This window comes from Oryza sativa, chromosome 2, assembly GCF_034140825.1.
Source record: "Oryza sativa Japonica Group chromosome 2, ASM3414082v1".
Classification (NCBI taxonomy): Eukaryota; Viridiplantae; Streptophyta; class Magnoliopsida; order Poales; family Poaceae; genus Oryza; species Oryza sativa.
This window is the reverse complement of record NC_089036.1, coordinates 33,608,419-33,631,063: the sequence shown is the minus strand read 5'-3', so window position 1 is coordinate 33,631,063 and position 22,645 is coordinate 33,608,419. Positions and strand designations below refer to the sequence as shown.

Below are 22,645 nucleotides of genomic sequence, written 5' to 3'. Positions count from 1 at the left end.
CAATGCCTTGCCACGCAATGTGCTTACACGTGTTATTAATAAGATGATGCCCTACACTTTGCTGCGGGATATATGTTAAACAATAGATAAATGAGAAATGATTTGGATTGAAATATTATGAAAATAATTTAAGAATGATGATTTAGCATGTATATGTTTAGTTTTAGAGTGAAGTAAATTTGTAGCTATAATTATTATATGTCTGCATGTTGAGATTTGTGGGCTTAATGGGTTGATATGGTATACTTACATGTAGGTTTTAGGAATGCTAGTAAATACTATGCTTGCATGTTGAGCTTTAGGTGTTCAGTGAGCATTAGCAGCTTTATAGAAAGAAGAGATTATGGGCGCTCTTTTCATAAAAATCTACTACTATCATATTTTTTAATAGATGACTCCGTTGACTTTTAAACACATGTTTGATAATTCATCTTATTAAAAAATTATGTAATTATATATTTTTATGTGAGTTATTTTATTACTCAAAGTATTTTAAGTATAATTTATATCTCATACGTTTACATAAAATTTTTAAATAAAACGAACGGTTAAACATGTGTTCAAAAGGCAATAACGTTATCTACTTAAAAAAAGATGGAGTATATGTTTTTCATGCTATTGCTAAGAGTTTTCGTAATCACAATCTTATATGATATTGTCTCCATCCTAAGATATCTTAGAGAGTTTTAGGCTTGGATACGAGTATTAAGAAAGCGGGTAAATTTAATGATTTATAAGGAATTTCATAAGATCCAATTTTTATTCAAACCTTTTCTATTTGGCCCTATGATTCAAAGGTTAATTGGATCATACCATTGCAAAATTACCGATTTGAGAAAATGTCACTATTATTCGTGATATCTGCTGGGTACCATTAAAATTGCTATGAGGGGCCCATAGTCCATCTTGATACTGTATCAAAATCCGCTCATAAACGGTATCATCGGACTTCACGGAATCCATTGATAAACCGATAAAAACCAATAAAATACAAATAAATTTTGTTGAAATTCAGGAATCGGTCGTGTCTTCGATGGCCCGATTCAAAAAAGTTCGGATTTCACGAGGTCCGAATCGGATTCCATTGGAATTGTGAACCGGGTTCATCTGTACGAGTAGCGTGTAGCCGCTGTCGGTTTCCCCTTCGCAATTCCGTACGCCCCTAGTGCCACTGCCAGCTCCCCCCCATTCTTCCTCGCTAGTCGCTAGCCTCCAGATTCCCGCGTCCCCTCCCCTCCCCTCCCCATCCATGGCGCCTCCTCTAAACCCTAACCCCGCGTAGTCCCCGCCCCCCTCCCCTACACCTCCTCGGTCCCCCGGCTGTCCCCGTGCCCGCGCCCCTCGCTCCCGCCTCGCCGGCGGAGGCAGGCCATGGAGCACCACCACCACAAGCCCGGGCTGCGGGTGCGCCTCCGCATCACCGCCGCGCGGCGACGCGCGTGGCTGTCCGCGGGCCTGCAGCCCGCCTGCCGCAAGCCGCCGCGCCGCGACCCGTCCGACTCCGTCCACAAGGTCGCGCGCCGCGAGATCGGCGGGGGGCACCGCCGGCCGCCGCGGCCCGCGGCGCCCTCCTCCTCCGCCTTCTCCTGCCCCGAGAAATTCCGGAATTTCCAGCTGCAGGTATGTGCAGCTTGCCCGTCTCCTCGCTCCTAGGTTTCCAGTAGTCGTGATTAACCTAGTGCCGCTTGGTAATTCATTCTGATCCGTGACACTTGATATAGTTAGGGATCTTTTTTTTAAAACTTTAGGTGGCAATCCATTCGATGCGATCAAATTTAACCAGAAAGTGTTGCCTGTGGAGACACAAGTATATTGCTACAATAGTGGTAATCTGGTTAGTGAACTGGCAATGTTATAACATTGCACCGGTGTGTTGCCATGGCTAGATCTAGTAATTCAGTGCTAGGAATATCAACTGCAAATGCTTATGATGTCCTGCACGTAGTTTTGCATGTTCTAGTTTGATATATGGAGTGTGCATAACCAACAGACTTAGTTTTTTTTTTTTAAAAAAAATAAGGTTGTTGATTATTTATAGCATATTTGCATAACTGAAAAAAAATAAGGCTATTGATTATTCATAGCATATTTGCATAACTTGTGAATCAGTGGTTCAATGCTATTGAAAATTTGAAATCTGAATGGGGTTGAAATTAGTTGATGCATGAGCTGAATAAACTGTAATTAGCATGACACCATTTGTATTTCAGGCATCATGAGATGCATATACTATACAGATTTTAAAATACATGCTTATTATTTTATACTTCTCTTCACTCTTTCTGTTCTCTCAACAGTAAAACATTACGTACCCAATGCGAATCAAATTCTAACTTTTCGTGCAAAAATTTCCCACGTGGCCACGTGTTGTTTATCTTTTGCGAATCTAGCCAGCTAGGCTAATAAAATGTTAATTAAATATGGCAAACCATAAGCTGGATGGGTAAGATAGGAATTTGTAGGCGGAAGGCTTTCATGATTCCACATTTTCTAGGTACCTTCGTCCTCCGTCGCATTTAACTGACCTTTTCTTTGGGTGTTGCCAGTTATTTTGCTTTAGTAATGCCACTGTTTTCTGATGGCTTAAAGAAATTGTTTTAACTAAAACAACCACTGTATCACATTTATGGGCGAGTGCTTACCAGAATCCACATATAAGTGAGTAGTAACAGTAACATATCATACAATTCCTTTCATACATACCTAATCGGTTGAGTTGAAGCTCATGGAAAAGAAACCGAGTGATATCAGAGTAGTGACGGTTTTGCGGTATCTTTAAAATTAGTGTTGTTTGGTAATATGGTGAAGGTAGCTGAAAAAGAAAAGATATTTGTGGATTTTGGTTGCTTGTATGTTTGCCACTGGAAGCCTCTAATATGGAAATTTTCAAGTGGGAAGAGGACATGTGCAAGACCAATGCTATATGCTAATGACATGGAAGAAGACATATGTAGCTGCTATTGTGGCACCATGTATGATTGTATTATGGGGGTTTTGCCTCCGCAGCCATAGTAAAATCTTAAAAACATTAAATCACTCTGACTCTGTTGTCTGTACATTAAAAGTACTGAACAAACATGGATCATTGAAATGTTTATGGAAGCCAATTTATTCTTTGAAGATAATGCCTACCATATTGGCCCTGACAAACCAGTGGGTCCACCTGACATAATAGGATCTAAGTAACTCGGCTACATTCCAAAAAAGGTTAGTAGTAAAACTTTCTGTGCAATCCAATTAAATTTGCATGATCGGCTCCATGTACAGTCTGGACATGAGCTGGATAATGACCTTCCTATAATTTATTTTTAGTCTTTAATGCCTTTTTTGTTGTCTTGTGTGCATATATGTGTGAAAATGTTCCATATTGTGCCAAATATGTTGGATAAACAGAGAAGACATTGATGTAAACGCCACTGAGGTATCAGGAAGTGGCTAATAAGTAGATTTGGACAAGGAAGGGGAGGGCAAGAAAACTCCAGGATTGATCAATGGACACGCCTGATCTCACATTTCTATAATCGTACCTGCTAAATCTGATCAACTAACTTTCATGCACAGAATTTCCCTTAACTGACTACTTTGCAATTCAGATATTTTAATATTTAAATTATTGTTTACTAATTTATGAATTTAATTTGATTGTGCAGGAAGAGTATGACACCTATGATGATGAAGTCCATTTTCTTGTTCAGCTGCCATTTTTGTGGAGCAGAACCAAAATTATTGAGATTGTTGCAGCAAAGGATGTCATATTTGCACTTGCCCAATCTGGACTATGCGGTGCATTTAATCGGGGTAAATCTCATTCTTCAATGCTAACTGGTTTTGCTTTTGTCAGATTTATGTTCCTAACAAAACTTCTTCTCATGTTGGCAGCAACAAACAAGCGCATATGCTACTTGAATATAAGTCCTGATGAAGTGATTAGGAGTTTGTTTTATAATAAAAACAATGAATCCCTTATCACCGTTTCAGTTTATGAATCAGATCGTTTCAGCTCGCTCAAGTGCAGAACAACTCCAATAGAGTAAGAAGCCTTATTTATTTCTTCTTGAATTATTCTGTGTATGAAAAGAGTATCTTTGGTGCTAAACAGTTGAGCTTCCTGGTGTCTGCAGAGCAAGATGCTGGTTCTTTGCTCTCATTATGTTTATTTAGAAAGTGATAATTGGGCTTGTCACAACTCACAAGTTCATGCCTCGATCTGTTTGCTAGCTCATTTTAAAGCATCAACATATTTTCTCTTATCATAACTTCTTTTTAGGTACATTAGAAGAGGCCAATTGAATGATGGGTTTCCTTTATTTGAAACGGAATCACTGAAATACCCTGGATTTGTTGAGTTTGATGATGTTAATGGCAAAGTACTGACTTTTTCAGCCCAGGATAGGTATGTAACATTTTACTTTACAGTTTGACAGCAGTGGTATGTGCATAGTGTAATTGTTTCTCCTTTGCAGCACTTACAAAGTTTTTGATCTGAAGAACTACAACTTTCTGTATTCTATATGTGATAAGAACATCCAGGAAATCAAAATAAGGTTCGGTTATCACTGATGACTGATTACATAAAAAAATAAGTTTTCATCTTTGATTTGACATTTTCTTACATTCATGAAACCTCTCTCTCCAGTCCTGGAATCATGCTCGTAATTTATCAGAAGTCAGCTAATCATGTTCCATTAAAGATACTCTCAATTGAGGATGGAACCCCACTGAAAACCTTCACCCAGTTGCTTCATCGGAGCAGAAAGGTTGACTTCATCGAGCAGTTTAATGAAAAACTTCTTGTGAAACAAGACAAGGAAAACCTACAGATTATTGATGTACGTTACTTATGTTCTTTGTTTGTGGCAACTGCAGTTTGTACTTTGCCCTTGAACTAACTTGGTTCTCTGACCAGGTTAGAAACTCCAACTTGATTGAGGTCAACAAAACCGAATTCATGACTCCTTCGGCATTCATCTTCCTCTACGAAAATAATCTATTCCTGACATTCTGCAATAGGACAGTTGCAGCATGGAATTTCCGTGGAGAGCTAGTTACTTCATTTGATGATCATGAGTTGTGGCATTCTAACTGCAATACCAATAATATATACATCACTGCCGACCAGGACTTGATTATCTCATACTGCAAAGCTTCAAAGGAGGTCAGAGATAGTGGCGGCTGCGAGGGCATAGGTAATTTCAAATTTCATTATTCTGTTTTTTTTTTGTTTTTGAATTCATATGAATAAATTGGCAAGTTGCCTACTCAGCTCCCCCCACGGGATCAATCAACATGAGCAACATCTTCACGGGAAAGTGCGTCGCCAAGATCTCCCCCCTCGACCCTACTCTCACAATTGCTCCTCGAAAAAGAGGTGACAGCAGCAGATCTACCATTCGGAGCACTGTTTCTGATGCTCTTGAGGACATCACCGCACTATTCTACGACGAGGACCGCAACGAAATCTACACTGGAAACAGCAAAGGCCTGGTGCATGTCTGGTCAAATTAGTTTCACCTCCCCTCATCATCAACCTTGTAGATACCTTCTGTACCTGTGTTTCTTTTTACTGCTCCATAACAAATGTAACGATCATCCGGTCTGATATAGTGGAACTGTGTGCTCCCTGACATTATACGATTCGTTAGAATAATCTGAGTGTAGATTTTCTTGATGTATATCAACCGTGGTCCGTGGTGGAAGTTTTTTTCTCATCGGCCTGTGCAATGTCAAGTATAAATGGCCTGTTGTTTATGGTTTACCCAAGCGGTACTTCGAAGCAGTTAGCTACTGCTGCTTTTGATTACTGATCTTGTCTATGCAAGCATACTGCCAGGAGAGTGCTCAGCAAGACAGCAATTGACACCATCAGCTCACGGTTATTAATGGTGCAGGAATCTGAAATCTGAACTCATTGAGAAAGTTTATTAGTAGGCTATAAGCCATGTGAAGAAGAGAAAATTTGAAAAATAAAGAAGGTTAAGAGTAGAGCCAACTATAAGCTTATAGCTTATACTCCCTCCGTACTAGTAAAGGAGGTCGTTTAAGATAATATTTAAGTCAAACCTTAGGAATATAAATCATGAATAACTCTCAAGTTGTTGAGTTTGAAAATGTAAAAATTAGATGAATAGATTTGTCTTGAAAAATACTTTCATAAAAATATACATATATCACATTTCAATAAATATTGTTATATAAACAAGAAGTCAAAGTTGTATTTTAGAGACCGTTTCGCTGTCCAAAATGGCCTCCTTTACGAGTAAGGAGGGAGTATTAGAGTTAACATGTATTTTTCTTCTCCTATGCATTTAATGTATTCATTTTGAAGTATGTGAATATGCGTAAGCTATTGGTTAGCTCTACTATTAAACTTGCTCTTAAAGCAGGTATAATAGCAGACTATAAGCCATCTATAAACACATTTCGAGGAGATAAAAGAGGAGAGAGAAGAGTAACGGGCTACAGATTTGTAGCCAGCTGTAACACGAACTACAATACGCAATGTGTGTATGATATGTGGGTCCATACATCAATAGTGTAATATATGTTTATAGGTAACTATTGTATGTATTGGCTATTAAATTGACTATACATGATCTGAAACCCATAGTTGACTATACTGTTAAACTTGCTCTTATAGAACCTATTTAGGCTGCGCTCGTTTGTAGGGGTTCCCAACTTTATCCTTTCGTTTTTCGCGCGCATGCTTTTTAAATTGTTAAACGGATCCTAGTAGGAAGGTTTAGCGCATTTTTTGAAAAAAAAAATCTATAGGAAAGTTGTTTAAAAAAATCATATTAATCTATTTTTCAAGTTAGTTTTAGATAATATTTTAATTAATCATGTGCTAATGTGTTTCTCCGTTGTTCGTGCTGGAAGGGAAGGTTCCCAACCAACACAAATGAACAGTCTTAGGCTGTTCGTTTAGGATGGTTGAGAACTAATATATTCAAATGAACACAGTTTTAGCTAATATTTAATTAATCATGTGCTAATGAGCTACTCCGTTTAGCACAATAAAACGGCGTGGCTCATTAGCACATAATTAATTAAGTATTAGCTATTTTTTGAAAAATGAATTAATATAATTTTTAAAAGTAACTTTTGTATATTTATTTTTTAAAAACGTATCTTTAGCAGTTTGAAAAGTGTGCGCGTGAAAAAAAAGAGAGGTGAATTAGAAAAGGAGAGGGAAAACACAGCCAGTGGTCATTGCGAGTTGCGACCGGTTTGCTACTAGCCTAGTCCTAGTAATCCCTCCGTCCCAAAATATAGCAATCTTGTACTGGATGAGATACATCCTAGTACAATGAATCTGGACAGACAAGATTGCTATATTTTGGGACGAGCTCTGTCCAGATTCATTGTACTAGGATGTATCTCATCCAGTACAAGATTGCTATATTTTGGGACGGACGGAGTACTCATTAGTACCACTAGCTAATTGGTCGCGGTCAATTTATATAATTAATTGCTAATTAATCACGGTCAATTTATAACATACCGCAGGTCCGCAAGTGACGAGGTCTCTCCGGAGATTCCCTCGCCCTTTTACCCCCCTCTTCGTTGTAGTATTATTTACGGCTAACAACCACATGGTGGATCTATCGGGTGAACCTACACTCACACTGACATGTGTGGGGCCTCCATATGACTGGCCCCACCTGTCAGTGGGGCTCGCTCGCTGGCTGGCTTGCAAGCAACGTTAGCGCGGCGGCTACTCCACCGTGGCTTCTGACCTCTCCCTTATCGCGAAGAGAAGCAAAATTTGGTGATTTGGTCGAGCACGGCGACGCATCCACGCGAGCCCGCCTCCCTCTCCATCCCCTCCACCGTCGTCGAGTTAGACCAAACCGCCAAGCGAAGCCACGACGGATCGAGCCGCCGCCGCCGCCGCCGTGCACGCCCATATCTAGGGTTTCGATGGAGCCCGCCTCCTCCTCGTCGCCGGCGCCGGCGCCGGAAGCCGCGGCTGCGGGGAGGAGGGTGCCGGAGGCGGCAGAGCTGAAGCTGCGGCGGAGGACGCTGGAGACGGTGCTGGAGCAGTGCCAGCGCGCGCTCGAGATGATGCGGGAGGCTGATCTGGGCATCGCCGTGTCTGAGGAGGAGGAGGAGGAGGAGGGCGCCGACGCCGTGGCGGCGAATCCGGAGGTGGGGGGCAGCGACGGGTGTGATGAGGAGGGTGCGCCGCCGCCGTCTCCGCCGTCGGAGGCCGACTACGAGACGGACGAGGTGAGGAGGGGGGAGAGAGCTGTGCCTCTCAATTTTGTGATCCGGGGGGTTTGTAGGTGATTCGGTAATCCAGGTAACGTCGATGGCTCGATTGATTGATGATCGGTAATTCATGACATTTAGGCGTTTGTGAATGTCATATGCTCCAAATGTTCGCGGATTAGCTGGATTAGAATTGGTAGCCTACTGGAATTAGCTGAAATTTACACGGAATTAGCCTTGTATGAATGACATGATGGCGCCATAATTTGGCTCTCCCTTGTTGCTATGATGTTTCTCTGGTGTCGTAACGTGTCGTGTGTTGAGTCCACTATTTAGCTAAGCTAATTATGGCTGCTTGCTGTATATAATTGCGGTAAAATGTGATTGTGGAAGAAGAAAAGTGTGTTTTGTATTGGCCAATCAAAACGTGCAGCTATGTTGTTTAGCAAAAAAAAAAAAAAAGGTGAGAAAGCTATGGATCGTCAAATCAATTGTGTCACAGGGGGGAACTTGACAGTTTGCAAATATAATGAACTATGGATCTTCGAATAGTTTGATTAGTGGCTCTTAGTCTTCATAGTGTCTTGAATGACAGGTATCTTGTTTACCATGGTTGACTGGACGTAGGTGTTTGTGTTGTCATATCCTTTTGAATTCAGTTTCTTGATGAACTGTCCTAAACTGTTTTCTGGCGGTCTGGCCTATCATATAAAAATAGGTGCTAGGTTTTATTATACCTATTTCTTTTGTTCTATAAGTATACTAAAGTTTTTAGTTCACTCTTTACTTTGCAGTTGTGCGATCTTCTCAAATCGAGGGTTGCATCGCCTGAATTTCTTGAAAAACTCGATAATATTCAGAAGTCGGTATATCAAAATGGTGCAGGTGCATATTTCCTTTTTATGTTTGGGATTGTACCTATAAATCAATAGATACACTTCCTTGGCACAACATGCTAAAATTTTTGCTAATAATTTTCCTTGCACTAAACCTGACAACTGAAGTGTTCCACAATTGCTCTTGTAACAGTAGATGAAACTATATCATGGGATATCATAAGTGCGGCAGACATATGGGACGACATTGACAAGGGTATGAACATTAGTGATGATTCAGAGGATGGATATGTTCTCATTAAACAAGAGGACATAGTTGATGGTATTGCAAGCTTCATGGCTGCATACTTGCTGTCGCTGAAACAAACTAAGGTAGCAAAATTTAATACACAATTTTAATATTCGATTTTTATCCCTTAATGTCTTTATTTATTCCTCTGTATTTGGTCTTACTACTCTGTTGTGAAGAATATTAGGTATCTGACCAAAAATATCATGTTTACAGTTACTATTGTTTTTCTTGACATGGTACAAAAAATCATGATTCCTATCATGTTTTTTCCCCTGTGTCTTGGTTACTAGATTATTATCATGGAAGAGAATTTCATATGCCTTATTGAGAAAATTTCATACATTTGATGTTGATAAATTTCATGTGCAGGACTTGACACCTAATCAACTTCAACAAGGTAATCTTGTCATTCTTTTATAAATTCAGATGAATTATGTCAATGCAGAAAAACTTAACTCCCACCTTCCATTTTTGCCAGCTCTTAGCAAGACCTTTTCAGCTAAGAAGAGGAAAAGCAAGCTTCAGAAAGCATGGGATGGAACAAAAGTTATTTATAATATAGCATCATGGAGTGCAACTGCTATTGGGTAAGCTATTGTTACTAGTCTACTTGTAACCAATGTTTAGGATGATCTAAGGTGGTTTAGGATGATCTAAAGTGGTTCGCTAACATCATATCAAAGAATGGTGTATTGATCTGGACAATTGCCAAGCATTGGTTTCTCTAGAAACTCCCCATATTAGTTTCTACTACAGGGGCTGCATAAGCCGTTAGAATTCTGTGAGCTTTTGAATTGGTAGTTTACCTCTGATTAGTTAGGTTAGTTTCTTCCACCTGTTGAGCAGTGCCATTTCCTCTAAAAGTATTTTTACAACTTACACTTTTCAAGCATTTAAATAATTAGATTTATTGCATCCTTGGATAGAGAGTGGCATCTTTGATTTAATCATGTAGCTATAAGCCCACAGCTGATGAGTACCTGATGAGGGTGCATATATTTGCTCTTTTTGGTGTCTGTGTAACTAGAGCTAACTGACCGATTGTGTTACCGTCTTGCTTCCATGCAGCATCTACCAGAATCCAGCAATTCTAAAAGCAGCAACTGCTGCCTTCTGGACTTCCTGCCGTGTAGCATCCAAGTTTCTGTGAATAGTCCATGGCTGGTCGTTGTGGTGCTGTGTACATTGTGTGACTACGGCAACGATGTTGCTTCCCCGTGCCATCTGTCAAGGGGAAAATACTTTTGCCAAAACATTGTAGTACACTCAATTATATGATGATGTAATTCTATCGAGATCCTCCACCACAGGTTCACAGGTTGATTGACAGTTAGTTCATGTGTCAGGAAAGATTTCAGCTCAGACCACATTTGTTATGAACATGTGGGCCTGGTCTATAGTATCTTGCACCTGATCTAATGGTTGGAGGACACCTCCCTCCCTGTGTTTACCTGTATCATTTGTATCAGACCACCTCCGGTTTGTGATTCCTTTGTACATATAAGCCCGTTCATTGTAAATATATCAGCCATTCAACACTCCAACAGTGTATCCGTCCAATTGTAAATATGTCGATTCGTTTGAATAAACTCATCGATCACATGGCTTTCACTCCTCTGGAGTAACCTGCTCCCATGTTACTCTCTGGAAATTGCATCTATATACTGTAGTAACCTCGCAGTTTATACTCTGGAATTTGCATCGTATATTTCCAATGTGACTGTCGAATTTCGAAGACAACATCCCCAGTTGAACCATGCAAACCGCAACATTTACCAGACTAATAATAGAGAACAAATATTCAAGTTGAACATGCTAGTATAACAGAAATACATACATCAGAAAATCTCTAGATATGTGTGTTTACACCCTTGAAGAGGGAATTGTATGATCTAAAGTTTTTCTAAACTAGACAACAAAATGGACCCCGCCCCCCCCCCCCCCCAAAAAAAAAAAACACACCGTAAAAAAGGTTCTCGATGAAGGCAATGTTACTCTTCCTTTCTGATAAATGACTATATAAGAACTACTAATTTTAAAACTAATTATAGGATTTATCCTTGTAGTTTCTCATCCTGAAGGAAAAAACAGTGCAAGTGTAAACTGCTGTCACGGCTATAATGAACACTCCAGCGCAAGTGCATACTGTCGCTGCACAAACATAAAGGTACCTGTATGCATTGGAAATGAAAACTGTCCATAAAACAACAACAACAACAACCAGATGTAGTATATAAGAGCTTGATGTGCTGATTCAGTAAGAAGTCTCTATCAATGATAAACGTTGCAGCAAGTGAAAACAATCTGGTCGCAGTTCTGCATCTAGTTTTCGTTAAGGAAGATCGGAATTGGAAACTTGAAAACGCCATAAATTTCTTTTATTTGGTTTCACATGTTCTATGCAGTATGCAGCAATGTGATGGGCATGCTAGTGGCATTAGTTCATATGGTTACAGTCTCTAGAGTACGGCTGCAGTCACCTATTCTGGTTTAAAAAGATAGATTATCGAATACTCACTTCGGTGAAAATACGCTCCAAACAAACAAGTGGTTCCTCATGAGCAGCAAAACAATGGTGTACGATGTCAAGGCAATAGAATTAATGAGCAAAGGAAGCAAACAGGGCAACGTGATCATTTTGTCCAAAATGCAGCTCCATTTCGATTGATGTGGAGTAGAGATATCATCACTGTTTATCACTGATATATAAAAAACCATCCCAAGGTACAACAGCAGAGGTGATCCATATGTAATCATGAACATCAATATGCCAGAAAGAACTGTGGAGTAACTTGAAATGCCCTGTTGAAATTCACTAGTCAAACCAGAATGCAATGAGGATAAAAGGCACTTAACTAAGTCTTTGTTAAACTTACAATGAAAGCTCCAGCAACATCAATGCTGGCAAGGTTATTGGTGTTTCCAAGACCAAAATGACCAGACAACCCCAATAATTGCATTGCGACAATCTACACAGTTCATCAACGATGATTACTCATTAGTAAACCATTTCATACCATGCCAATATTCATGAAAAATATCATATTGGTAAGCAAATATTAATAATATTTAAAGGAACTAACCTGTACCCATTTCTTATGCAATGATTTATCCAGAGAAAAATGCATTATACTAGAGATTATTTGCAAGAAAATGAGCAGAAGAGGTATTGCATTTATGGGCTGCTGCAGAAGCAATTGCAGAAGGCACCAGAAAGCCGCGTATGTTATTCCAATCAGGAACATAGAATGATTTATGCCTTGCAGATGTATTGCCGTTTTAGGACTCGAGCCAGAGGATGTTGGTTCTGCTTCCATAGAATGTATTGGAAATATCCAAGGTGATGCAACAAAAGTGAATGTTAATGAAATACTTGCGATGACATAAAATATCTGAGCTATTGATGTTGTGCTATGTTTGGTTGGTAGTGAAGTATTGATCTGGCTTTGCCAGATATGGAGTACAACCAAAATTCCACAAAAAAAGTGACTCAACCATACGAGCAGAATATTCAGCTTCCTTGGTCTCAGTAACAGGAGTGAAACTGAATACAATACCACAACTGCAAGAACGGAGATAATTTGAAGAGCCTTTACAACAAATGAATCAGCTTGGGCCAGTGACTTTGAAATGTCAGGAAAGTGAACCCAGTTAACCCCACCTTGATGCCAAGCTCTTAGAATTCTCCCAGAAACAAGAATGATAATGATAGTGCACAACTTGTAACCGTCTCGCATACTGGGGATTAATTTACAGCTAGTAAAATAAGAGCAGTCATTTCCATGAAAAATCTTGCCTTCTGCTCGTGCTACCGCTGAATTTGATTCTCTCAGCATTGATTGTGTCGTCTTGATGAGAAATATTAAATACAGAGTAGAAGTGAGATAGTGCCATGTATACTGTTCTTCTTCCACAAAAGAGCTTGATCCAAGACTGCTGACATAAAGAAAAATCCCCATGATAATGAACACTTCATCAAGGTGCCAATGGTAATCTGAATTCCACTCAGAATGATGTTCAAACTGACTCAGAGACTTTCCCTTAAGTAGGCAAGAGACAATCCCCATGAGAGAAAGGCATGAAACAATCATCAATGAGATCGCAGAGACAAGTAAATAGAATGGTTTCTGCAAATATAACAGTAAAAGGAAAACAAATCAATTTGATCTTAAGGTGAAAGGAAAAATGTAACAGAATGCTACTTCACACTAGGGTTGCAAAGATAGTAAAATTACATTGGTCGCTCTGTGAGACAACCACTCACTCGCATATCTTAAGAATTCATAGTAGGCGTTGACAGCAGTCCTGTTGCACCCAGCTTCAATGGACCTGAAAAAGGATGTATTTTTAAGAAGTGAAGGTTGATCATATTCACAACAGTTTAGAGGATTTTAACAGCAGACGCTTACTTGACATTAGATGTCTGATGAAGGTGTGAAGGATGGTGGGAATCAAAAGCTTTAGAAAGCAAATGACACAACTTCTTCTCAACAGATTGAGGAATTTTATCAATTCCTAGACCATACTTTGAATTAATGCAATCCTCAAAGCAGAAAGCAGGTAACTGTGCTTGCAACAATCTTAAGAATTGCAATGAGTTCAGCTCTAAGGTCCGCAGTTTTTGCTGATCTGAAATAAGATGCACTCATCATATTTTGAGCTGAAGAGTTTTGAGTACTGAATCATGCAATTTGTAAAATTCCAATATTCCAGACCACCAGTTTAACTGAGAACTAGCATAATGCCTGTGTTGCAACGGATTTTTTTTAAAATAGCTCATTACATATATTTTAAAGCCTATAAAAATATAGTCTAATATATTATCATCATACTAATTCTGCTGTTACTTTCTAGGTGACTGTTCAGTTAGCTATAGGGGTCAGACATCACAAAGTCTTGTCTCACTGTTCGTGGGTCTTACATGGTAGTTGGGTGGTGGTGGTGGCAGACCCACAACTACCACTAACATCTTTTGAGATAGTATAGATATAGACATAGCAATCAACTAAAGGCATCGGGACACATGATTATAAATCCATCAAAATCCTATTACCTATTGAAATCGTTATAAAGTCGACATGCATCAAATATCTTAAATTTTTTTATGAAGTATCCTGCATCCTGATGAAGCGCAAGAAACTGAAAACAGAAGGTAAGGATAGATTCACCTGTCAAAGAATTAAAAACCTCTGGAAGCACAACACCTATATTGTTCTTCGGAATTGGTGTCCCAAAGAGGAGAGATAATGTTGGCGCAAGGTCCACCTGACAAAGAAAAAAGAGTAGTCAATGGAACACTACTTTAGGATTGTTCGCAAGTATAGCTTAGATGATGACAAAATGAGTGGTTTATAAATAAAATATTCAACAACAACAATGATTTATATATGAAAACATACTCGATGAGTGGATTTGCCATAGGTATCCAGAGATAAAGAAAGGATGAAACTACATTCAGTGATAGAGTAAGAGTTATACCTGAAGTGCTTCATTCTGGTCATAAGGTGAACAATATGAACTCTGAACACTGTGTCCTATAAAAAGGGCAAGGGAGTCAGTTTCTTCATAAGAGGATCCTCCATGATTACCACCTTCGGTCATGCCATGATCACTAACCACAACCTGAAATGTCGGGCGGCAGAAATATGCCTATGAGATTTAATGTAGACCTTTATCTTTCCAGAAAAGGCACAGACTTGATCAACGGTTGTAAACACTACTGAACTTAACAAGCTATTATAGTTTGCTGCGAATCCAAAGCAAATACAATACAATCAAAAAAATAATGAAAACAATTTTTGAGTTATTAACACATCAAATAATTATTTTTTTTGCAAGGATAACCCATCAGATAATCAGAAACCACAATCAATAAACATCACTACTATTTAGAAAGGCGCCAGAATAAAAGTTATTAAGCATACATGTATCAAATCATCACTACAAACTTCACCATTCACTAGTGGACTTTGTAGTAATCTCTTACAGATGTAGGATCAAACTTGTTTGTCACAAACATACATGCTACCAGGAATCTTACAAAATTTATAGGACTCAGATAGGATCACAAACCAAAAGTGTTCTGTCCAAATTATCTTCAAGGCCTGATACGGCATTGTGCACTCTTCTAATCACATCATCCATCTCCTTCAGCTTTTGGGGCATCAAAACACTGTAAATTTTAAAATTTTAACTTTACTTAGACACCATTCAAATAGAAAAAGGCATGGAAGATGTATGGTATTTACCTCTGACGGCCACCAATGTGGCCAACATGATCTAAGCCCAAATAGTGGAGAATCTGAAATTAACAAACAAAACAAACCTGATTAGTACATAAGAATAGAACACTTGCAGGATAACCTTAGGAAACAGCACAAACAAGGGAAGACAGTGTAAAGATTGTTAGAACACTTATCACAAGAAACATTAATTGGATACTTGGAATAAATTGTTGTAATCCAAAGACCTATATTTTACTATAAGTTCACAAAGGAATAGAACAAGTGAACATGAACTAAGCCAAGAACATACCAACATGTTCCAGTCTTTGGCAGCAAACTCAGATTCCAGATGACGAGAAACATTAAAATCAACCTCAACCGTATCTTTCACCTGACATCCAGTCACAATCATTAAATTAAGTTATACAGGTAGAAAGACTGAATGCAAAACAAAGAGGACTGCTATTAGCCTATTAGCAAAACCCAAGCACCAAATCACAAGCTTAAAATACCTAATACACAAATATCTATAGTTGGCAACCTACTGTTAGATTAGAGTTTCACACGATAGTAAGTTTATTTTATCAGTATTCCAAGTTCAAGTACACTCTCATCTTTCAATCACATTATCTTGTGAAAAAAAAAGCATGTGATGCATGAGAGGAACTCACATAAAAACTGCTCACTCCATCTTGTCTCCAGAATAATTTTGGGAACAATTTGATCCATGTCTCATCTCCCAGCATCACTAACTTATAACCAATCATGTGGAGCTGATCTGCATTGGTGTGAACATATTATAAATATAGCTCATAAGGCATTTTCTTGTTTGGTCAGGCCAGAACTGATGGATGACGCAGAACACAGAGGATGATGAATTTGACCAACATGTTGAACTCACCATGTTGGCAATTAGGTATGCAAAGAAGATGATTAATACAAGAGAAGGATAAGGTCAGGTATGGAGAGGTTCTAACCAAGAAGATTGTCATCCAAGAAGGCTTGAGTATTGAAGTTAAATGCTACATCTAGAAAACCTCCAATTGCCCCAGATACCATTGCCTGAAAGTATAACATATTTAGGATTACCAAATACTTACACAAATAGGAACCTCTATATAGAATCAGTCTTACTTTTAGCCGTGGCATCGTGACGGTTGGAGGTGCAGCTTTCGCATGATAACCTGTTGCTTTGCAACCAGCTAACAGAGATTGGGTGTAGGGCATGGATTCCACCATTTCTTTGCTTGGAGGTTTTCCAACTCTCCCCAATACGAATTCAGCAGGAAGCCCATCTATAACCTAAATTGACACGCATAAACTCAAAATGCCAAACATTAAAAGGGTAAGAATAAAGTTGCCACTGAAGCGCCTAGGATTATGCTGTGAGAAGAACAGGCACATCAATTTTGTGCATACCATCAACACCAAACGATCATACACAGGAGGGACCTCGGAGAGTTCCTGGAATTAATCATAGCACAAGCATGAGCATCGCAACACTAAAAAAACACTGCACAGTATGAATTAACTTAACATTTCAAATCTTCCATCTCTCTATCACAAGTAATGCGCAGCAGCATGAGATGAACCTAAGCCGGAGGAACCGAGATGTCTCACCCTGTACAGAGATCTGAGCTGATCCGGCGGAAGCGCCGGTTGCTCCCCGCCACCGGCGAGACCACACGACGGCATCCGGTAGCTCTCCGCTCCACTGCGGCCACCAACCAAGGGTCAATCGAAGCAAGCGCCATCGACAGCCGCTGATAGAGCAGAGCAGAGGTAGAGGCGCGAACCTGAACCCGGGCAGCGTGGGCTTGACGGGGAAGAAGCCGTAGAGGAACATGGAGAGGCCAACCACCTGCAGAAGCACTGCGGTCACGGTCCAACCGGCGACCGCCGCGCAGGAAGGGGAGGCGCCACCGCCGCCGGCCATGGCTGATTCCTCGCCGGTGGCCACGAGACAGTTCGAACGGGCTGAAGTGACGAACACTTCTGGGCCTAATGGCTTCAAAATGGGCCGTGGGAAGTACACTAGCGTTGGCCCAAAATCAAAATGGGCGTTAAATTGTATCGATTCAATTTTGCTTCGACAAAAATTTGTCAAATGTGCAATTCCATCCTAACTTACATGTAACTACAATGTATTACCTTCATATATTTTAAAACCATTAGGTTAACTTTAAAATTTATGTAAGTTGGGAAGAAAAGAATCATAGCACGCACACAGGTGAGAAGATTCAGTCTCACGATCTTTGTTTCACGAAAATAGCATATTGTAAAGAAATTATTAAAATTACATATATATTATATTGTAGTTACATGTAAATTATAATAATGTAATCACATTATAATTATATATATTATATTTATATTTGATAAATTTTGAGAAGAATTTTTATATAGTAGCCCCCATTGGTTTGGGCCCAAACAAGCCCACAAAAATATTTTGTCACCTTCGTGCGCGTTCGCCGTTTGGGATAAAGCGTCTCCTCCCCCTCCGCTTCGCGTCGGCTGCTGCTGCTGCTGCTGCTCTCTCCGCGCTGCGCTTCCGCTGCTCTAGGGTTTATCTCCTGCTGCCGCTCGGATTTCGCGGCGAGCAATCCACCGGAGATGGCGCCCGTGCAGTTCTCCGCCGCTGGAGTTGGCGCGGTGGCCTTCGCTACGAAGGGGATGGCCTCCCGCGACGCGCTCCGCCTCCCGCCGCCGGCGGCCGTCCGGGTGCTCCGCCAGGCGCCGCGGCCGTCACGCGGCCTCGTCGTCAGGGCCGCCGCCGCCAGCGTCGCCCCGAAGGTGCGTTTTCAGTGCAATGTACCATGGTGGGCACACTGGTAATGCTATTCTCGGTTCAGAGTTTTTCACTTAGAGGGTTAGTTGGTGAATCGCTGGATTGGGTATTGCGGGCAATGCTATTACGATAGCGATGAAATCGACGATGATTCCGCTGGGTTAACTGATTTATTTCTGTTGAATTTAATGATGAATGGTGATAGATGGATATCCGAGCCCGTCTGGTGTACGGTGTGCCCTGTACACACCTGTATTGCTGTGGTGGTTAGCTCATGGTGATTGCTGATTAGGAAGTTTTAAGATTGTGATGCAGTGAGCTGTGATGTGTCTATCGCTGCTTTCCCACGTTGACTACCGAACTTACTGTCAGACTGATGAATGATGAAGTGCAAATCAGTTTTGGAAAAAAAATGAATTATGTATCCTTGTAATAAAAGAGTAATGAAGTGAATTATAGCTACTCTATACTTTATATTTTAATTATTATGAGCAATAAAATAATGACTTACAAGTACACTATGGATTCAGTGAAGATATCGAAAGGGGGGGGGGGGGTTGAAAGCAATTCTATGCTTAATATTTTAGTTTATTTTCCAGAAAATATATTTGTTATGCTTTTCAGTGATGAAGTTATGTTCTGTTATTCACTTGCAGTATACAACGCTCAAGCCCTTGGCTGATAGAGTGCTTGTAAAGATTAAGTCTGCTGAGCAGAAGACAACTGGTGGGATTTTGCTTCCTTCGGCTGCTCAGTCTAAACCCCAAGGGGGTGAGGTAGTTGCCATTGGGGAGGGACGAACTGTTGGGGATAACAAAGTGGAAGTTAGCATTCAGGTATATTTTTCTTTGCAATATAGTGAAAAAATATGTATGATGCTTTCTAACAGAATCAATGAGCCTTACTGGTACAGCTATTCGACTAGTCATTCATGGATCATAAAGCATTGTTTCTTCCAGTTGTCTGGAGCATTTGTTTCCATGTATCATTTGGTTGGTAGGTTCCAACCAACCTGTCCAAAGAACTATTATAGAATAATAATAAGGTGCGAGGCTCGCCTGTTCCAGCCTCCAGGTACATGAATACAGAAATCAGACCTGAAACAAAAAGAGTAAAACTGGCGGATTTAGCATTGGACCCGTGGCTAATAATCCAATAATGAGCATGCTGAAAAGTCGGGTATGATAAAGTTGTTAAAGGATTTATGTTGCCTGTTTTGACTTAAGATGTTTCATATTTTATTGAGGTGAATCTTACTTGATTGTTTTTTTAAATTTCTCGAAGTGTGATCATTTTGAGTGTAAACAAGCTATTACTGTTGGCAAACAAAAGAATATATACTAAAATGCACATATGTGACTTGCATAGGTTGGATCCCAAGTCGTATATTCAAAATATGCTGGAACAGAGGTGGAGTTGAATGATTCCAACCATCTGATTCTTAAAGAGGATGACATCATTGGTATTCTGGAGACTGATGATGCAAAGGACATGAAGCCTCTTAGCGATCGTGTTCTTATCAAGGTGGACATTTCTTATACATTTGTCTGGATAGCAGTGTAATGTTGTTGATTAAGTAGGCATGGCCAACTAAAGCTGAGGCCGCCCTCCTTTTGATTGTAATAATTTCTTCCTGTTTTCCTACCCTTTTCTCATACTATAGGTCGCTGAAGCTGAAGATAAAACTCCTGGTGGCCTATTGCTTACTGAAACAACAAAGGAGAAGCCGTCTATTGGAACGGTCAGTCACTCAATTTGTTAGTTCTGCTGGATATTTTGTGGTTTTGATCAAAGTTAAGGAGGTAATGATGTGTTGGTTGATTGGTGACAGGTCGTGGCTGTTGGCCCTGGTCCTCTGGATGAGGAAGGCAAGAGGATTCCATTGTCGGTCTCTGCAGGCAGCACTGTTCTATATTCCAAATATGCTGGCAGCGAGTTCAAGGGCTCTGATGGCACGAGCTACATAGTGTTGCGGGTGTCAGATCTAATGGCTGTCCTCTCCTGAATTACCAGGTGCGCTCAGCTGAGCCATCCATCGTACTATGCCCTTTCAGCAACCATCTTTTTTGGAAAATATTGCTCCTGGAGATAACATTAAAGCCACTCGAATCCCCTTTTGTTACACCAAAATTGGGGTGGTGGTATATCATACTGATAAATTATAATGAATGCCAACTTTTTTTGGTTGTTTTCAGCTTTGTAATGATTTATAGAAAAATGGGAGAATAACTCCTAACCTTTGCACCAATCAGGATGCACATATCCATTTATTAATCGTAGACGCTAGAATTTGAACCCTTACGGCACCAATCAATGGTGGGGTTTGGTTGGGAGCTTATTGGGCATAGGGGAACCGGGGGGTTATCGTTGAACTCACTACTTTTTAAGTACCAGGTAGGAGGTGCGAATTGGTAGGGAATTTCCTCTCTTCTGAGATTGAGGGAATGAGAGTACAGGGTTTGGACTTTGGACTGTGGATGTGGGAGTTTTAGGTGGGATTGGGGTGGAGAGTTTGTCCTCTAACTCCCTCGCTTTTAATACCGGGGTGGGGGTGGGAAGAGCCATCCATCATCACTTAAAAAGTCGAACTAAACTTTGTCTCGGAACTAGATTAAGAACAAAAACCAAACTCTTATGACTATCCTGCCATCAACTCCCTCTAAACTCCCCTTCATCTCCTAAGTTACTACCAAATAGGCCCGTGATACTAGCGCTTGGTATGCGTGCTTAAGGTCCCATTCGACATGGATATTTTGTTGGGTTACTTCCTCGATTTTCATTAGTTCCTCGATTTTCATTAGCACGTTTCCTATACTCCTAAATGATGTGTACTTTACAAAAACTTTTCATATTGAAGTTTTTTTTTAAAAAAATCAAATTAATCTATCTTCAAGTACTACCTCCGTTTTTAATAGATGACGCCGTTGACTTTTTCTTACATGTTTGACCATTCGTCTTATTCAAAAAATTTACGTAATTATAATTTATTTTGTTATGAGTTGTTTTATCACTCATAGTACTTTAAGTGTAATTTATATCTTATACATTTACATAAAATTTTTGAATAAGACGAATGGTCAAACATGTGAGAAAAAATCAACGACGTCATCTATTAAAAAACGGAGGAAATATATAATAGTTAGTTAATTATGTGCTAATTATTCACCTGGTTTCACGTGTCACAAATAGCTCAGCTCAAATAGCTGATTCACGTGTCACTATTTGGTGGTGGCCTAAGTAGCCCATAAGTGTTAGCAATGTGTTTTAAGTATAATATTAGAAAGTTTAGCTGGGTAAGGGTTAGCTTATAAGTCTTGATGAGTTAAACCTTTTACACGTAGAAACGATGAACGTGTAAGTGGGGTACGATGTGAACAAAGAACAAAAATCTAACGTGTAGAATGGATTAATGCAGATTTTAGAAGCTAAGTTGAGACTTGAGAATGAAATTGTAAGGGCATGTACAACGGTGTGTAATAACGGATTCTCTTCGTTCCCATGCAAGTAAAATTGATGATGTGGAAGAGAGAGAATGGAGGAAAGGGAAACATAGTTGCTACGCATAACAACGGGTCAGAGTCGACTCTTAACGTTTATTAAAGGAAATTTTGTTACATGGAGGTGGAGAAAAGGAAAGAAGGGTATAAAAAAAATTTTTGGTGCACTAATGATCAAGAGTTCTTGTTGTCTTAACTATTGTAGTAGAATAGTCTCTAAGTGATATGCGTTAACTAAAAGACCATCCATCTTAGACTTTACCTTTGTTCATGCCCTACTACAACACAACTGAAAAATATCGACAAATTTGTACATATCCTATCTAAGCCATCACCATTACATTGTGAATCTTCGCTAAAATTCCCAGAGCACCTTTCATATTCCACCTCTATTCTTGTCCCCTCATTGTCTCACCCACAATCCCATGTATCCTCATGCACCCTCCTTTTTTTTTTGTCCGCCTCACGAACTCCGACCGCGAGCTCTACACGTCTCGACCGACCGAGATACGTGCCGCGACAACTATTCGACAAAGAACCACAAAAACACCAGCGCCGCGGCGCTACCGCGCTTAGCTCTAGCATATGCTTGTAGCACCACATAAACCATCAGTTGCTTGCCGCACGTATCTCGGTCAGGGCCCTGACAAGTGACAAGTCAATCATTCAACATTTTATTTTTCATTTGAATAACAACCATTCAACATTTTGTTCTGAAGTACAACGACTCAACATTTCGAGCTTGTTCAAACCTTAACATTTTTTAGTAATATCAAATTTTGTATTACCAAATTTTA

The 22,645-nt window shown here is 39.9% G+C and overlaps 4 protein-coding genes across 6 annotated transcripts; 3 read left to right on the top strand and 1 right to left on the bottom strand.

Moving 5' to 3' along the window:
- Positions 1–1,151: 1,151 nt before the first annotated feature.
- Positions 1,152–5,755, top strand: LOC4330929 (uncharacterized). Its single transcript, XM_015771750.2, has 8 exons — positions 1,152–1,620; positions 3,651–3,798; positions 3,880–4,030; positions 4,268–4,393; positions 4,464–4,544; positions 4,637–4,829; positions 4,907–5,186; positions 5,264–5,755. The coding sequence occupies exons 1-8, from the start codon at positions 1,372–1,374 to the stop codon at positions 5,503–5,505; spliced, it is 1,470 nt and encodes a 489-aa protein (XP_015627236.1). The 5' UTR covers positions 1,152–1,371; the 3' UTR covers positions 5,506–5,755.
- A 2,020-nt stretch (positions 5,756–7,775) lies between these two features.
- LOC4330928 (uncharacterized) lies at positions 7,776–10,964 on the top strand. 2 transcript variants are annotated; one of them, XM_015770927.3, is made up of 6 exons: positions 7,776–8,229; positions 9,006–9,096; positions 9,244–9,419; positions 9,709–9,736; positions 9,818–9,926; positions 10,408–10,964. In XM_015770927.3, the coding sequence occupies exons 1-6, from the start codon at positions 7,921–7,923 to the stop codon at positions 10,487–10,489; spliced, it is 795 nt and encodes a 264-aa protein (XP_015626413.1). In that variant the 5' UTR covers positions 7,776–7,920; the 3' UTR covers positions 10,490–10,964. The 2 variants fall into 2 exon arrangements, with proteins under 2 accessions (XP_015626413.1, XP_015626412.1); XM_015770926.3 differs by having other exon boundaries at positions 9,241–9,419.
- Positions 10,965–11,088: 124 nt separating this feature from the next.
- LOC9267717 (uncharacterized) lies at positions 11,089–17,537 on the bottom strand. Of its 2 annotated transcripts, none has more exons than XM_015770925.3 (17): positions 17,360–17,537; positions 17,184–17,277; positions 16,983–17,027; positions 16,698–16,884; positions 16,541–16,625; positions 16,235–16,341; positions 15,874–15,954; positions 15,588–15,640; positions 15,412–15,511; positions 14,818–14,961; positions 14,508–14,604; positions 13,749–13,968; positions 13,575–13,668; positions 12,423–13,466; positions 12,216–12,308; positions 11,858–12,141; positions 11,089–11,510 (listed from the first exon to the last, which is right to left on the bottom strand). In XM_015770925.3, the coding sequence occupies exons 4-17, from the start codon at positions 16,800–16,802 to the stop codon at positions 11,381–11,383; spliced, it is 2,637 nt and encodes an 878-aa protein (XP_015626411.1). In that variant the 5' UTR covers positions 16,803–16,884; positions 16,983–17,027; positions 17,184–17,277; positions 17,360–17,537; the 3' UTR covers positions 11,089–11,380. The 2 variants fall into 2 exon arrangements, with proteins under 2 accessions (XP_015626411.1, XP_015626409.1); XM_015770923.3 differs by having other exon boundaries at positions 16,698–16,865.
- Positions 17,538–18,033: 496 nt separating this feature from the next.
- LOC4330925 (20 kDa chaperonin, chloroplastic) lies at positions 18,034–20,545 on the top strand. The gene is made up of 5 exons (XM_015768702.3): positions 18,034–18,356; positions 19,008–19,187; positions 19,720–19,875; positions 20,015–20,092; positions 20,183–20,545. Exons 1-5 carry the CDS (start codon positions 18,177–18,179, stop codon positions 20,354–20,356), a joined length of 768 nt encoding a protein of 255 aa, XP_015624188.1. The 5' UTR covers positions 18,034–18,176; the 3' UTR covers positions 20,357–20,545.
- Positions 20,546–22,645: the final 2,100 nt, after the last annotated feature.

Bases quoted from the DNA above. Each gene is read 5' to 3' on its own strand.
- LOC4330929 (XM_015771750.2), top strand. From the start codon at position 1,372: ATGGAGCACCACCACCACAAGCCCGGGCTGCGGGTGCGCCTCCGCATC. The intron at 4,545-4,636 runs GTTCGGTTATCA...CTCTCTCTCCAG, and splicing joins ATCCAGGAAATCAAAATAAG to TCCTGGAATCATGCTCGTAA. The intron at 5,187-5,263 runs GTAATTTCAAAT...TTGCCTACTCAG, and splicing joins TGGCGGCTGCGAGGGCATAG to CTCCCCCCACGGGATCAATC.
- LOC4330925 (XM_015768702.3), top strand. From the start codon at position 18,177: ATGGCGCCCGTGCAGTTCTCCGCCGCTGGAGTTGGCGCGGTGGCCTTC. The intron at 19,188-19,719 runs GTATATTTTTCT...TGACTTGCATAG, and splicing joins AAGTGGAAGTTAGCATTCAG to GTTGGATCCCAAGTCGTATA. The intron at 20,093-20,182 runs GTCAGTCACTCA...GATTGGTGACAG, and splicing joins AGAAGCCGTCTATTGGAACG to GTCGTGGCTGTTGGCCCTGG.
- LOC4330928 (XM_015770926.3), top strand. From the start codon at position 7,921: ATGGAGCCCGCCTCCTCCTCGTCGCCGGCGCCGGCGCCGGAAGCCGCG. The intron at 8,230-9,005 runs GTGAGGAGGGGG...TTTACTTTGCAG, and splicing joins CCGACTACGAGACGGACGAG to TTGTGCGATCTTCTCAAATC. The intron at 9,927-10,407 runs GTAAGCTATTGT...GCTTCCATGCAG, and splicing joins TGGAGTGCAACTGCTATTGG to CATCTACCAGAATCCAGCAA.
- LOC9267717 (XM_015770923.3), bottom strand. From the start codon at position 17,499: ATGGCCGGCGGCGGTGGCGCCTCCCCTTCCTGCGCGGCGGTCGCCGGT. The intron at 15,512-15,587 runs GTAAATACCATA...TAAAATTTACAG, and splicing joins CACATTGGTGGCCGTCAGAG to TGTTTTGATGCCCCAAAAGC. The intron at 12,309-12,422 runs GTTAGTTCCTTT...TGAACTGTGTAG, and splicing joins TGCATAAGAAATGGGTACAG to ATTGTCGCAATGCAATTATT.